At 42.4% G+C, this 16,933-nt stretch overlaps 1 protein-coding gene across 2 annotated transcripts in view; it reads right to left on the bottom strand.

The window, feature by feature from the left end:
• MTHFD1 (methylenetetrahydrofolate dehydrogenase, cyclohydrolase and formyltetrahydrofolate synthetase 1) overlaps positions 1–16,908 on the bottom strand; it is a 60,561-nt gene extending 43,653 nt beyond the window's left edge. The window contains exons 1-3 of one of the 2 annotated variants that reach the window (XM_059890505.1): positions 11,684–16,908; positions 11,218–11,305; positions 1,214–1,298 (exon numbers count right to left, since the gene is read on the bottom strand). In XM_059890505.1, the coding sequence (XP_059746488.1) occupies positions 1,214–1,298; positions 11,218–11,225 (93 nt within the window). In that variant the 5' untranslated portion in view covers positions 11,226–11,305; positions 11,684–16,908. The remainder of the gene's footprint in view (positions 1–1,213; positions 1,299–11,217; positions 11,306–11,683) is intronic. The other variant, NM_001083477.1, reaches the window with a different exon arrangement.
• Between the last annotated feature and the right edge of the window lie 25 nt (positions 16,909–16,933).

Raw genomic sequence — 16,933 nt, 5'->3', positions numbered from 1 at the left:
TGTGCTTTCTTGCCTTGCAAGCAGAACTGGCCAGTTTTTAATGAAACACCAAATTTACTCGAAAGAACAACTGACAAACAATGATTACTGGGGCTTGAACATTTGGCAAATATTTTCTCAAAATTGGATAAAGCGAGCCTGCTACTCCAAGGAAAATAACTAATGACAAAATTGGAGCTTTCAAGCAAAAATTGGTATTTATGTACTTCCTATGAGCTTGACAACTTCTCAACACTTACAGGCTTTTCTGATGAGCTTGTTGGTGACAGTAATGATTATGATTTTTTAAAATATCACATAATAAAATGTATTAACATTTGGGAGATTTGTATAATTCAGTGAACCATTATTTTTCAGATGAGGAACGAAGAACATAACAAAACCACACACAGGTAAGTATCCATTCAAACTGTAACATAAAACTAGATTCTGACTTAACAAAATACGGAAGCTCACTAATAACAGTTTCAGATTTCACACTGCAACTACCTTTTTAAAATTTTACTTACTGAATCCTTATAGTACTAAAGAAAAACAACCACAATCATCTGAGAAGAATATCAAAAGAACACTTCCTTTTACAACCATATGTCTGTATAAGGTCAGATATATGTGAAGGTTCTTCATATATTTCAATCAAACCAGCAGAGGAAGAGACTGAAAAGTGGATAAGAATCCAGCTGTTCTCTATTAAGCCAGACAGTAAAGGGTTTTGCAAAAATGTAAAACAATGCCCTTCTTCTCACTCCAATGTTTCTAAGAGTTACTAAGTCATAAAAATACTACTTAATGCTAATATCTAGTGAGCTTACTATTGGCATTTTAAAATATACAAGTATCTTTAAACTTCTTAGTTTTCATTTCTTTTTTTTTTTTTAGTTTTCATTTCTAATATAGTAAAATATCAATGGATAAATTCATATAAACAAAAGTTCCGAAGTCTTAAATTTTTTAGTGTAAAGGGGTCCTAAGACCAATGATCAAGAGATGCTGGATTAGGGAAAAGTACCCCCAAAGAATAGCCAAGAGCCAGGGCAGGTCCACATGCAGAAGTTGAGCTGAAGAGGAGTAGCCTGCACAGAGAAACTGAAAAGGTCTGAGGCTTCACAGAAGCCAAAAAAGAGGGAGAACTTTGATGTGCTTGTTGTCTTAAGTACTACTGAGAGATTGAGAAAGGAAGAAAGATACTAGTGGAAACACACTATCATAATACCTGTAAAATTGCCAGGCCTGGTATGAAACCAGGTACTTCCTCCTTCATCTGAATGACTTGGTTCTTCAGTCTCTCCTTTATTTGCCTAGAGAAAAAGGAAAAGACTGGAGTTAAAACTTAATGCTTCAAGTCACAAATAAGCGATATGTATTATTAGGTACGTTGAAATTGAAAAAACACCTTCACTAAACAGACATTAGGAGAGGGCCAATGGCACCCCACTCCAGTACTCTCGCCTGGAAAATCCCATGGACAGAGGAGCCTGGTAGGCTGCAGTCCATGGGGTCACTAAGAGTTGGACACGACTGAGCAACTTCACTTTCACTTTTCACTTTCATGCATTGGAGAAGGAAATGGCAACCCACTCCAGTGTTCTTGCCTGCAGAATCGCAGGGACGGGAGAGCCTGATGGGCTGCCGTCTATGGGGTTGCACAGAGTCGGACACGACTGAAGCGACTTAGCAGCAGCAGCAGTGTGTTTTAAACTAGTTGTCCCATAACCCATGGCCCAGTCAGTGTCAGTGAGAATTAGAAAAGATCTGTGCCTGCTTGAGCCCTGGAAAACTGATGGGTGGTATAGAGTACATACGACATCAGATAATGTCTGTTTGCTTCTCCATAAAACACACTAGTTGAATATATGAAATAGATCATCTAGTTGAATACATAAAATAGATCATCTAGTTGAATATATAAAATAGAACAAGGACAGAGAACTCATTATTCTGTAATAACCTAAATGGGAAAAGAATCTGAAGACTAGACATATATATATATCACTGAATCACTCTGCTGTGCACCTGAAACCGAAACATTGTAAGTCAACTATACTCCAGCATAAAATTAACATTTTTAAAAAACATACAAGTTTACAGCATTCAAAATCATACAGGGAACAAACAGAAACTTGGACCAACGCTTTTGGAAGGCTGCTAATACTCATCTTTTTCAGCCATTTCCACTATCTGAGTGCTACTGGAAAAAAGTTTACAGGAAAGAACTCAAGCTCACACCTTCTGCTCAACCTGCCCTACCTAGTCACAGGGTATCTACAGAGTTTGAATGATAAGTCAATGAATCCCACTCTGAATTCAGCATGAATTTACAAATTATATCCTAGTTCACAAAAGAATTTCTCTTACTAAGTTGAAAGTATAACCTCTTGTGAAACAAAGATACATCAATTTACTAACATACAGCTTCTCTACAATAGGACATTAAGTAAATGCCATTACATCCGTAAGTAAACATTCAAATTAGTCTAAACTGTCCAGTTACAATGCAGTTGTTAACTTGAACAGGATCTGTCTCTCCTGAAGGACCAGTTTTGTCATTTGTCTTCATTTTAACTGCAGTTGACAAACAAATATGCCCAGATATTCACAGCATCTCTTCCTTCATTCTAATTTGGTTACTCCCTCCCCCAGCTCTCCACATTTTACATATATCTGGCACAGGAGGACTTCTCTGGTGGTAGAGTGGATAAGAATCCACCTGCCAACGCAGGGGACATGGGTTCAATCTCTGGTCTGGGAAGATTCCATATTGTGCAGAGCAACTAGCCTGTGTGCCATGACTACTAAGCCTGCACTCTAGAGCCCACAGGCCACAACCACTGAACCCATGGGCTACAACTACCGAAGCCTGCACGCCCTAGGGCCTGTGCACCATGACAAGAGAAGCCACTGCAAGGAGAAGCCCATGGACTGCAATGAAGAGCGGCCCCCACTCGCTGCAACTAGAGAAAGCGTGAGTGCAGCAACAAAGACCCAGCACAACCAAAAACAAAGTAACCCCAAAAAAAAGCACAGGAGTAGCAAAGAATAGATTATTCGGGTTAGCCTAGTAGATGGTAAGAATGTTTAGGGATACAAGAAGTTAGAACTAGGACTGCAAAATCTTGTAGCTAGTAGCCTTGTTTTTTCAAATCCAGTATTCTATAAATCATACAGTTCAACACAAGTATTCTGACTACTGGATTTCTTTTACTGGGATTTTAATGAACAGAGGCACAATTCTGCTCTGACACAAGACAACAGGAAACACTAGAGTTGCCAAGTCCTCCCTGGGCTGCCGCTGAAACTCCCCAGCAGCCCCAGCCAGAGTGGTTTCTCCTGCACGAGGACTTAAGTGCTGCCCAAGTTGCTACAGAGAACAAGTCTCCACTCTCTCCTCTCCCTTTCCTTCCCGCAACCACCGTCATACCTAACACAAAGTGCCAGGCAGAGGCTTCTACTGGTTCTCCTTCCCCCTCCCCACCCAAAAAAAAACCCACAGTGGGGAAGGGAGTCCTAGGAGGGGTAGGTGTTTAAAAAAGAAAAAAGCAATTCCTAGCACTATGTGACACAGTAAGGTGAACCAACAGTGAAAAACGAACACATCTGAGACTCTCAATAACCCCCTGCGGTAGGCAAGGGAGAAAAAGCGTTCTTATTCCTGTTCACAGATGCAGACACAGGCGCTAAGCAGTCGGGACAGGTGCCTCTCCCAGGGCCAGTTTACAGAAAGAACAGGTGCAAAAGGCCCCCAGTGGGTAAATGAGGTCCAAGAGGAAGCAGTAATCAAATCAGGTAGATAGTCCTTTATTCTGAATGTGATGGGAAGCCATTTGAGGGTTTTCAATGGGGCTGACGTGATGGAACTCTAAAAAAACAAAAACACTTTTTGGCTGTGCCCTGTGACATGTGGGATCCCAGTTCCCCAACCTGGGATGGAACCCTCACTCTCATTGGAACCGAAGCATCTAGACCACCAGGAAAGTCCTCGGCCTTACATTTTTAAAGGATTATTCTTGCTGCTGAATTGGGAATACACCCAAGGGGGAAAGATGAGAATCAAGGCATCAGCAAGAAGTTACTGCAACTGTAAAATCCAGGCCAAGAGGTGGTGGTAGCTTAGATTACGGACGGTATCAGTGGTAAGCTGGCAAGAAGTATGTATTCTAGATATACAAAACATGAAACACAGAGGAAATACTAGGAATACAGAGGACTCTGAGTTTTGGGGGGGTTGTGAGATGGAGCTGGAAAGACTGATGGTACAAATATTTTAAGGACAGGACAGTGAATTTATTTACCAAATCTTATAAGGATTCTAGAATAAGTAAGCATTTGAGACCCAAGGAAAGAATCTAGGGACAAATAAAAATAACACTTAAACTCAGCAGGTAGTAAGCTGTAGGAACCCAGTACTACAAGGTAGTTTAGGTGGAAAATGTTGTTTCAGCCCAGGAAGTTAAGAGCAAAGAACAAAATGTTCTTTATTTTCTATGCTATAATTTAAATGGGTCTAAGGGTGCATTTTTTTTTCCCTAAAAGAAATTATAGCTTGAGATCACTTATACTGCCTCCCTTAAACTTTTTCTAAGAAGCAGGATCATTTTAAAATTTTCAGGGATATTCTTCCAACTACAAAGCTCTGTTTAAAAGTTAACACTTAGGCCTCTTTATGAGACATGATTAGAATATCAATGAGATGGTCTAACATGCATATAAAGCACAGTAAGCAAGACCTAGACAGCACAGAACGCTAAAGCATCAGGTGGGAGATCTGCCCTGGTGAGGGGGGCGGTGGGGGGCAGAAATTAAGATAGTTATAATTAGGTCTCTATAAGTCCCTTAAATTTTTTTTTTTTTCCCTGCTTGGCTTTCTTGTTTGGCCAGAAACTGAAGTACCTTAAAATGAAAAGTGGAAAAACAAACCCAAGTGTCAGGTATGTCTGAAGTTGAGACTATAAAAGAAAAAGATGGAGAGAAAAACTAATACTCCCTTCCTTGTCTACCTTTATTTTAGGGTCATAAAGCTGTGATGAATTAAATAGGGGGAAGCCCTTTACTTTTTTATAGCTCATTTTTAGAAAGCTTAAATGTATAATGGAAAAATTTTCAAATCACTGAAGCTTCCTCAATCAACAGAAACTTCCTTGATTGCAGACACCTCTCATTTCTATCCATGGCCCTGCAAGTTACATCATCCTGGTAAAAATTTTGGGAGCAAAGCAAGGCAAAAGTGGGCATATGGAGATACATCCCTGATCCCTGAATAGAACTACACATGCTGGTCACATCATCTTCCATCAACATACCCTAAAATCTAAGGGAAGACACATCCCAATCTTTTTTTTTTTTTTTTTTTTAACATCCCAATCTTGATGTAGGAAAAATGAGAACTAGAGTGCCACTGACATGAGCAGGACAAAGTAGCAGTAAACCACCGAAGTCTCTCTGGTCCTGAAGGACAGGTACTAGTCCTGAGCCGAGAGTCATGGCCAATTAAACATGAACAGACACAGATGCAGTTTAACCAAGTTACTACTGGCATCTAGTGGGTAGATGCAATTACATACCCGACAATGCACAGGGCAAAGCATAGCAAAGAATTACCCAGCCCTCATGGTAACAGTGCCCAAGGCTGAGAAACTCTGCTGCTGGCCAATAAAATGCAATGTTCCGGGTTACCTTTTCTTTCTAAGCTGCAAAAATCAAGGTGGAATCATTTATAGCTCAACCTGTCAAAATTTGTTTGACTCTCTATGGATCTGCATGACTTATCAGTTTTTTCCAAGCTGACTTCTACCACATCCAAGTGTCAAAGACCCTAGTTAATAAAAGTCAAAGGTGTACGTCCCTGTAGAATCTTATTACTCTTGAACAGTCCTAGTCAAAGTCTAACATCCCTAAAAAGTCACCTAGATCTCTTGCCTCAAGTCTTGTACAATTACTCTTGAAAAAATCCATTACAAATTCCAACTCATTCTGTTTCACAGGAGGGCCCATTTTTAAATTCTGGACATTTTATGCCTGAGGAAAAAAAAAAAAGCATTGCCAAAATATAACCCTAACAAAGACATTTCAACAGAAGCTATAGGTAGGAAAAGGAGGCAGAAAAGGATATTTAGCTACATGGCTAAGAAATCTACATGATGAAAAAAAAGCTGCCCAGTCAACAAACACGGAAATGTTAACACAGGCTTAGAGGAATTTGTAAATGATCCTTAAAAAGTCCACTGAATAGGCCTTTAGTAGTTGATCAGAGAAAAAGCAAGAACATTCATCAACATGTGGGGCTTTTCTAAACCAGGACACACATTTCTCTCTTTCCCCTCAAGGAGGTTGTTAAGATTTTAGAATGCAGTAAAACACAAATGTCTGATTTTATTTGTTTTATTTTCATTTCGTTCATTTGCTGTTTTATTTTTCACTGGAGATCTCATACTGCTAAAAAATTCTTCAAATTTTTTGGAAAAACTTAACATGTAGTTCCTTGTAAAAACAATTGAGGCCACCTAGTGTTCCAAGAAAGGTATATACTTCAAATTCCAAGTTAAGTTTAATTGAATTAAATTATTTTTCTTGTTAAAGAACATATTTGCAAACAATGCGACTGACAAGGGCTTAATTTCCAAAATATATAAACAACTCATACAACTCAGTAACAACAACAAAAAACAATGCAATCAAAAAATGGGAAGAAGACTTAGACATTTCTCTAAAGACATACAGATGGTCAATAGGCACATGAAAAGATGCTCAACGTTGCTAATTACAGAGATGCAAATAAAAACTACGCTGAGATATCACATCACGCTAGTCAGAAGGGCCATCATCAAAAAGTTTAACAAATGCTGGAAAGGGTGTGGAGAAAAGGGAACCTTCCTACATTGTTGGTGGGAATGTAATAAATTGGTGCAGCTACTATGGAAAACAGGGTGGCGGTTCCTCTAAAAACTAAAAGTAGAGTTGCCATGTGATGAAGCAATCCCATTCCTGGGTAGATATCCAGTGTGTATGTTAGTCGCTCAGTTGTGTCCGACTCTTTGCAACCACATGGACGGCAGCCCACCACGCTCCTCTGTCCATGGGGATTCTACAGGCAAGGATATTGGAGTGGGTTACCATTTCCTTCTCCAGGAAGATATCCAGATAAAACTATAATTTTAAAAGATATACATGCACCCAGAATCTGCCTGCAATGTGAGAAACCCAAGTTTGATCCCTGGGTCAGGAAGATCCCCTGGAGAGGGAAATGGTAACCCCCTCCAGTATTCTTGCCTGGAGAATCCCACGGACAGAGGACCTTGGTGGGCTACAGTCCACGGGGTCGAAAAGAGTAGGACACAACTGAGCAACTATACTTTCACTGTTCAGAGCAGCACTATTCACACTAGCCAAGATACGGAAACAAGCTAAATGTCCATCAGCAAGTGAACAGATAAAGAAGATGTGGAAAAAAAAAAAAAAAGAAGATGTGATACACACACAATGGAATACTACTCAGCCATACAAAAGAACAAAATAATGCTGTCTGCAACAACATGAACGGACCTAGAGATTATCATACTAAATCAGAAAGAGAAAGACAAATATCATATCACTTATATGTGGAATCTAAAACATGATACAAATGAACTTATCTACAAACCAGAAACAGACTCACAGACATAGAACAGACTTGCGGGTGCCAAGGCAGGGCAGGTGCGGGAGGGATGGATTGGGAGTTTGGGAGTAGCAGATGCCAGCTATTCTATATATTGAATGGATAAACAAGATCCTACTGTACAGCCCAGGGAACTACAATCAGTACCCTGCGATAAACCATTATGGAAAAGAATATAAAGTAGAATGAGTGTGTGTATGTATATATATAGACACATACACACACACATACAGAACTGAATCACTTTGCTATACAGCAGAAACTAACATAACACTGTAAATAAACTATACTTCAATAAAATAAATGTAAAAAATTACCTTATTGTTGATACATCATTTTTAGTGAGAAATAATATCAAGCACTACGTTTTATCAATATGCATATCAACTAACACCAGTACTCTTTTATTATGTTTAAGAACAAAATATTTACAATGATTATAATTTTATGCAAATATTTACTAAACTTGACAGGTACCTCAAACATATATTTGAAAACTTAATATGAATCTATTTTATGCTCCAATGAGAATTTATAATGTAAAATTCTTCCATCCAATTCTCTCCAACTCTCTAAGACCCAAGGGAACGGTGACTTACCTGATACTTATGACATGAAAACAGCTAACTGGTGTAAAGTTCTAATAAACCTCCAAATTCTCAGTGAACGTAAAGGTCATCATTAATCCATATACGCAGTGACAAAATAAATGCTTTTGAGGTCTCCAGATCAGGGTTTATGGATCTCAACATGACTGACATTTGGGCTGGATAATTCTATGTTGTGGGGACATCCTGTGCATTGCAGGATGCTCAGCAGCATCCCTGGCTTCTCCTTCTAGATGCCACCAGCACACAGCCACTCGCCATATGACAAGCAAAAATGTCTCCAGACATGTCCAAATGTGGCCATGGAAGGAGGGACAAAACTGTCACCATTTAAGAACCACTGACCTAGAGGAAACTACAAACTAGACTGAATTGGTGGAGAAAGGCTTCATAACGGGCTTCCCTGGTGGCTCAGTCAGTAAAGAATCCACCTGCAATGCAGGAGACCTGGATTCGATACCCGGGTTGGGAAGATCCCCTGGAGGAGGGCATGGCAACCCACTCCAGTAGTCTGGCCTGGAGAATCCCATGGACAGAGGAGCCTGGCAGGCTGCAGTCCATGGGGTCACAAAGAGGCGGACACAACTGAGCTTTATAAAAGGTAGGATTTTAAAAGCAGACTAAAAGTGCATTAACATTAGAGAAAGGTCACACAGAGGAAAGCATTGTCAGAGGGTGCACACCGCCAGGTACAGTCCCACCTTTCCCCCTGCCCTCACACAGGAGTGGGGGCAGCTTCTCCTCAGACCCAACAAATTGGTGATGCTGGATCCGAGTACAGTATTGCTGGACTTTACATGTCTTTCAAAACGTCAGGCGACCAGATTCTTACGTGTAATTACACACTAATGTGTTGGGAAGTAATCCAATTTTTAAAAATAAATCTGTAAGCCCAACGAAACACAACTACATCTGGCCTCCAGGGTACCATTGTGTAATCCCCAGCTGGCAGCAAGAGTTATGAGACGTGATGGAGTGGCCCCAAGTCTCAGGATCTGCAAGCAAGGGCCCAACACCCAGAATTAGTCCTATTTCAGGACTGTCTAACCACAGATCTAAATGTTAGAGCAGATGACATTCAGCAGGCCTCTGGGTCAGCATCCGAGGGGAATGTGGAAAGAGTGTAGAAAATACTGGGGTCTCCACCAGGAGAAGAGGAGAGGCCAACAGCTCTTAGCTGAGAAAAGGCTTAGAGACCTGATCTTTCTGCTTTTAGAGAAGACTTAAGGACAGTCTCAGAGAAGGGGATGGCACCCTACTCCAGTACTCTTGCCTGGAAAACCCCATGGACGGAGGAGCCTGGTAGGCTACAGTCCATGGGGTCTCTAAGAGTTGGATACAACTGAGTGACTTCACTTTCACTTTCATGCATTGGAGAAGGAAATGGCAACCCACTCCAGTGTTCTTGCCTGGAGAATCCCAGGGACGGGGTAGCCTGGCGGGCTGCCGTCTATGGGGTTGCACAGAGTCGGACACGACTGAAGCGACTTAGCAGCAGCAGCAAAGGACAGCCTTGGGTAGGAACGGCTTAGGTCCAAAAGGCTTCTTACTTACTAAGCAGAGGTTAACATCCAAAGGAAAAATCATTTATCTTAAATCATGCAAGGCGGTGAACTCTCCTTCCCCATAACACTGGCAGGATCATAGCCCCACCTCCTTCAAATCTTTGCCTACAAGTCCCTTTTATAATGAGTATGAGGTTAATTTCCATATTCAAAATTATAATCCCCGTTAATCAGAAGTCTGCCCCTCTTCCCTGCCCTGGTTTTGAAAGGCTTTGGCAAAACCTTTAACAAAAACACTCCCTATTTCCTGAGGCACATCAAGCATCAGCAACCCAAAGCTGTACCTCTCCTGCCCAGGCTTGAAGGCAAGAACTTTTCAGCAAGTGGGAAAAAAAAAAAGTTTAGCTAACAAAGGAGGGTGGTTTGACTGGTCTTCAACCTGTCAAAAATGACTGTGACTCTGAAAATGATTTTCTGAGGTGACTCAGTTTGATTCATTCATCTTTTAAAAGGGAGAGCCAAATCTAGCCAGTAAAAGATTGCAATTCCTTTTAGCAGGCAAATAAAAAGCCCTTGGAGAGGAAGGAAAATAGGCTGATGAGGGTCTGCCACTAGCCTTAGAACTCTTGGTCAAACAAGTCACTTCTGGCTGCAGTTTCATAAACTGCAACATGGAGGAAGCGGTGATCTGGGTATCGGAGAAACCCTGCCTGTGGCACGGTTAGTTGCCCTCTCCCTTAAGGTCAAAGGCTTACAGGGTGCCAGGACCCACCTTATGGGAAATCAAGGTGGGGGAAACTCACAAAGCAGAGATGCAATGGCCTTCTGCCCTGTGGATCAGATGTCAGAAGGTACAGCTGTAACCAGAGAAGCACACAGGACTTCTTCAGAGAACCTCATATACTCGTTTAATCCTCTCGGCAACCTCAGGAGATAAACACCATCATCATCGCCCCCACTATGCAGAAGTGGAAAGTGAGGCTGACTGACTTGCCCAAAGCCACACAAGGCTGTAACGTTTACCCTATCCAGCCTCTCCAGGAGTCAGCTGGAGAAGGGAGCCTGTTCCCTCCACTCCAGGGACCCTCCTCTGTGCCAGGACAGCCTGATATCCCTTCTTCCAGAGGGTTCTTCATGCAAATGGGGATATAAACAGGGACTATGTACCTCTACTCAAAGCCCCTTGTCCAAATTCCAATCTGCCTTATCCCCACACTCCTGGTGGGTGAGGACAGATACACGTTCTTGGATGATAAGCCCTAGCAAAGATTTTGGCTGGTGCCATGGTCACATAAATGACTGCCAGTCCAGACTGCCACAGTCCACCTACAACACACCCAATAGCCTGACTGGGTGGCCTAGTGAAGAACCAGTGGAAGGCCCCACTTTCAGGAACTCCTGCTTGCTCTCCTGCACAGGCTCTCAGACTCAAGCCAAGGTTGAGATTGATAGTCACCGTTCCATGGAACTTCCAAAAGGTCCACACTCTGGAACTTGTTACAGGTAAATCTTTTCAAGCACAAAAAGGCCTACAGGTACTTTACCTGCAGGACAAAATGAAAAGCTTATCAATTTCACTGTGGTGAACAAACTCTTTTTACAGAAAATAGTTCTTCTAGCCCTGTAGCTAAACATATAATCAAGGTTCCATTTTATCTTTGAACAGTAGCATACATTCTAATTTTAAGGCTCAAGATGATAAACCAGCGTTCACAGATACAGTTTGGATAAATACAAACATCATCTGTTTACTCAACATGTACTAAGTACCAATTTATTGTAACTTAACTATGTGCCAAGGACTGCTCTAAATGCTCTACAAGTAATGACTCATTTAATTTAACAATCCTATGAATTAGGTGATCAACATACAGATGAGAGGGCTTCCGAGGTGGCATTAGTGGCATTTGAAAAGAACCCACCTGCCAATGCAGGAGACATGAGATGCAGGTTCAATCCCTGGGTTGGGAAGATCCCCTGGAGGAGGGCATGGCAACCCACTCCAGTATTCTTGCCTGGAGAATCCCATGGACAGAGGAGCCTGGTGGGCTACAGTCCACAGGGTCGCAAAGAGTCAGATACAACTGAAGTGACTTAGCAGGCACACACGCATACAGATGAGGATGTTAAGGCAGTAGGTAAACGAAGTCACCCAGTAATCCTGGAGGGAGCACTCCGTGACCTCCCACAGGAATCTGTGTTACCGGCATATCAACAGGGTCTGCTCCACCCATAACTCAGAGCACCTTCTCTTGGTGGCCTGACAAGGGGCAAACCATCTGTCTCTTCACAACCGGCCTTTCTAGAAGGAAGGCTTAATCAAAAGACTTAATCCCTCCAGGGAAGTAACAGGCTCAACTGCAAAAGGAAAGTTCAAATAAATTTGTACAACATTTCATTAGGCCCCTCTGAAAAGCGAATGGTGGTTCGCTTCTGGTCTAACAGCTGTTATCAGGGTAGTTTTTTGACACTGTCTATTTTCCACCCTTTGTATCATTTCTTTAGGAGCTCCTCCCTGAAGCCAGGGGGCGCTCTCACCACCAAGGTCAGTGCACTTTCACTCAGCCTCCCCACTCACCTTCAGCTTCTCTGAGGCCATCACTGCTGACCCCAGGGCAGTCATTTAATAACTGGCGAGGTCAAAGTTCCATGGCACAGGCTGTGTTTTTGGTGAAGAATCCTCTTCTCTGTAACACTGGCAGGCTCACAGCCCCACCTCCTTCAAACCTCTGCTAATAGGTTCCTCTTACGCTCTCATGTTCAAAATTACAAACCCCATACCCCCACGCCTCAGAAATCTCCATCCCCTTCCCCGCACTGGTTTTCTCTTTGGCGCTTCTCACTACCTCACACCCTGCTTTAACGAGTTTTACCATCTTCATCTACCCCTCAGGGCACAAATTCTACCAGGGTAGGGATGCGGGCTGTCTTGATGACTGTTATACTCTTGTGGCTTTGAAGAGTACCTGGCAGATAGGAGGCACACAGATATTTACTGAATGAATAAATATCCCCAAAGACACCTTGGTCCCTAACCCTCAGATCTCCCCCAGTGTTCAAATCCAGGCTACAACCTTGGAAACTCCCCTAAGGAAGAAATGGAAGTGTTCCTTCCAAAGAGACGCAACTGGCAAACAGATCCAGGTTTCCCACAGGCAGAGAAGACATTTGGAATGATGAACTCTGCCCAGTCCTGGCTACCAGAAAAGGAGAAGTAAAAGTAAAAGTAGACAAAGTCTAGGATGGCCTTCTCAGCAGAACTGGAGGCATGGCAATGAGAGGAAGACTAGTGTAAAGAAAAAAAAAATCACTTATGAAATTCCTTTTAGAGAAAGTGATAAGCACTTGATGGTGAGAAACACCATGTACTGGGTGAAGACCCTGATTCTAAATCAGCCTCTGCCGTTAACCAGTCGAGCAATCTTTGGCCAAATCATATCACTTTTCTTGCCTCAACTATTTCCTCAACCGCAGGATAGGATGGGTGTGAACTCTATTTTAGAGAATTTCTCACCATGGGATTCTTGGTCTGCCCCATTCTTCCTCCCCCGTCAAAGAAGAAAGCAAAGTGTTATAATTCAAACACTACATCAGGACAGAATCTGCCCAGGGAACTTGACATTTTGCAAGTTTGTCCTGAGAGAGACTTCACAGGAATCTGATCTGCAAATCTGGGGAATGAGGAACCCTTCGCCTGGACCCCAGGAACCCTGGCTGCACTTACTTTCCTCTGAAGAGTGTCCCTGGCCCAGGAAAAGAGGGAAGGTAGGGACACCCTGCAGCCCCACGAGCTCAAGCTCTAAGACCCACACCTTCTTGTTCAGGACGCCAAGAGTCCCAGGCCTGCCACAGCCTCAGCACTTGGAGCTGAGGGACTGCACTACTGCATGAACCAAGCAGGCTGTCCCCCCTCTACAGCTTCTCCTCTCTGCTGTGAGCTCTACCTGCTCCTGGATTCAAGCTCTCCATGAAAGTCAAGGTGCCATGGCTGCGTCTGAAAGAGCCATTTTATGAGTACATTAAAGAAAAATCCTCTGTAAGCACAGAGTCCTTAGTCTTAGTGCTTGTTTATGAATTGTATTAGGCGGAATGATCTGATTGCTCAACCATGGGCAGTGTAAAAGGTCAGCTATGTGACTTCTGAGCAGACGAGGGAAAGGAATCCTTCCAGTACCTGGAACAGTCCTTTTCAGATCACTGCCATTCTCCTCTTCAATTATGAAACTTGGACTTAAGAGTTCAAGTGAAGTTACTCAGTCGTGTCCAACTCTTTGTGATCCCATGGACTGTAGCCTACAAGGTTCCTCCATCCATGGGATTCTCCAGGCAAGAATACTGGAGTGGGTTGCCATTTCCTTCTCCAGGACATCTTCCCGACCCAGGGATTGAACCTGGGTCTCCTGCATTGCAAGCAGATGATTTTCCTGTCTGAGCCACCAGGGAAGCTCAACCTAGGAGTTAAGGGTTTAGATAAGTGGTCACGATGCATTAGAATCACAGGATGAGCTTTTAAAAGATTTTAAAAATATTGAGTCCAGTGGTTTATTGCTAGCAACTACAATTAAATCAGTCTAGTGTAGGTACCAAGCATGAAGTGCATATGTGCAGGTGCTCAGTTGCTCAGTCGTGTCCTACTCTTGTGAACCCATAGATGGTAGCCCGCCAGGCTCTTCTGTTCATGGGATTTCCCAGGCAAAAATACTGGAGTGGGTTGCCATTTTCTCCTCCAGGGATTGAACCCTCTCACATACCTGCACATGCACAAAACTATCTTGGAAAAGATTGGCAATTTCTACTAAAACTGTTCATATATGTGTCCTATTACTCTGCAATTCTACTCTTCGGGATCTAACCAACAGAAATGTATATATTATATGCTCCACCAAAAGACATGTAAAAGAATGCTCATAGCACTATTCAATAATCATAATCAACCAAAATGAGAAACCAAAATGTACGTGAATAAGTAAATAGTGGCATATTCACATAGAATACAAAACAGCAACGAGAGTTAATGAACTACAGCTACATGTAACATGAAATAATTTCAGAAATACAGGGCTGATTCAAAGAAACCAGACACATAGAAGACTTTATACTACTTGATGTCATTTATATAAAGATCCAAAACAAGCAACACTAACCTGCAGTGTTGGAAGTCAGACAGCGATTACCTTTGTTGGAGGGTGGTGATGGGATGGGAGTGAGAGAGGAGTTTCTGGAGAGCCAACAATGTTATTTCTCGCTGAGTGCTACTGAAGTTTAGCAGTGAAAAACTCATTGAGCTATATACCTATGACAGGTGCACTTTTTTGTACACGTTCATATGTAAATAAAAAGAATTAACAAAAACAAAAAGCTCCCCAAGTGATTTTAATTTGAGAACCACTAAAATAGGTCTCAAGGCAACTATCACTGTCAAAAAGATAATGAATCAATCACTTCTGTATACATTAACTAATTACCAATTGTTAACAGCTAACATGTATTGAACACTTATTCTGTACCAGGAACAGTTCTAAATTCTCTTCAGTTAGAAACTCATTCAATTCTCTTAATAATTCAAAGGCCTAGATATTATCTTTATTTTACATTTGAGAAAATTTTGGCACAGAGAGGTTAGCTAACTCACTTAATGCTAAAAACCTAGTAAGGAGTGAAAGGTTTCCAGGTGTTATGGATACAGACAGAAATAAGGTGATGCACATATCTGCCCTTATGGAGCTTACAAACATATTTAATTTGCTCTCTACTCAAACCAAAACATATCCAGTGAGCACCTATTCTCAGTAGGCTGCCAAGAAGCAAACCTAAATTATCTCTTCAGCCTCTCTAAAACGAAGATTTTATCAAGAAAAGCCTCTGATTAAGGGAGTGGGTTTGAATATAAGCAACCAAACAACAAATATCAAGCACAAGCAATGCAATTTAGGAAATCACATGCAGAAAAGAGCTCAAATGTTAAGTACTGTGATTTCTAATCTAGAAGTTCCGGGTTCCTCCTCACCACTGTGAGAGATCCACCATCATCTAAATTACATCTCACCTTCTTTGTTCCCCTCTACCTTCCAGGAAACAATCATTATGGCTGAAGGTGGGTTTCACCACCAGTGACTCTATAATTCGTTCAAAAACCTGTACACACAAAATTAGGGCTTCATGGGGCAATTATTGTTGCCAGCTGCGGCTGTCACTAAATAACAGGTGAAGTCCAAGGTCCCAAGAAAAACCTGCAGGTGGATCACAGAAAATATATCCTTCCCTCTTCTACTTTCATCTCTTCCCCTCACTCCACTCCGGTCAACTCTCAAAACAAAAAGCTGCCAGGTGTTACTCCCAGGGAATTAAGGCTGGCAATCATATCCACTAATTAAGCATCCAGATTTCCCGGTAGAGTAGAAATGGCAGAGCTCAAAAGGAATGTAAAATATTGTCAGGACTCAAGAGCCAAACCAGAAAGTAACTCTAGGGTCAGGACACAGGAGATAGCTGTTAGAGGAGCATGAAATTGAGGGGGAAAGAAATGTTTATTAGATTTCACTTAGCAAATGATGACTCTGGGGTAGTAGGAAAAAGCTATGATCTTGGATGGAGACCCTCTGACACTAATCAGCCTGGTAAACTTGTAAAGTCTTGCTACCTCATTAATCTCAGTCTCCTCCCCTCCAAATTACCGGGGAAGGGAAGTAACTGGATTTCTGAGTGGGATGCTGCAGGCAACCCAAACATACTCTTCTGGCAGCTGCACTTCTGGGAGAATAGTTGTCGAGCTGAGGAAGAGAACTTGTCCCAGAAGCAGAGGAGCCAGCAGGCACGGCCACCAGGTACCCAATCTACAAACGCAGATCATGTCCGGGGCGCATTTTTTTGGTTTCAGAGACCCAGTCTTCAGGGGTGAGGGGTTCAAGACAAAGTCCTCGCTACCCACTCCGCTGGCCTGACTTGCGCCATAAGTCTCCCTCCCGCAAAAAAAAAAAAAAAAAGTCCTTGGGAACCTACACACCCTGCTCACAGTCCTCGCCTCCAAACCCAACACGCCCTAACAACAAGGACAGGTGCTTACGCGGAGACCACCTTCCCGTTCAGGATTTCCGCCGGCGCCATGACCTTTAAAAGTCCGCCGCTCACAATGGACACCAACAAAATCGAGGTTCGACTCGCTCCACTGCTGC

Source organism: Bos taurus, chromosome 10 (genome assembly GCF_002263795.3).
Source record: "Bos taurus isolate L1 Dominette 01449 registration number 42190680 breed Hereford chromosome 10, ARS-UCD2.0, whole genome shotgun sequence".
Lineage (NCBI taxonomy): Eukaryota > Metazoa > Chordata > Mammalia > Artiodactyla > Bovidae > Bos > Bos taurus.
This window is presented reverse-complemented; position numbering and strand designations above follow the sequence as displayed.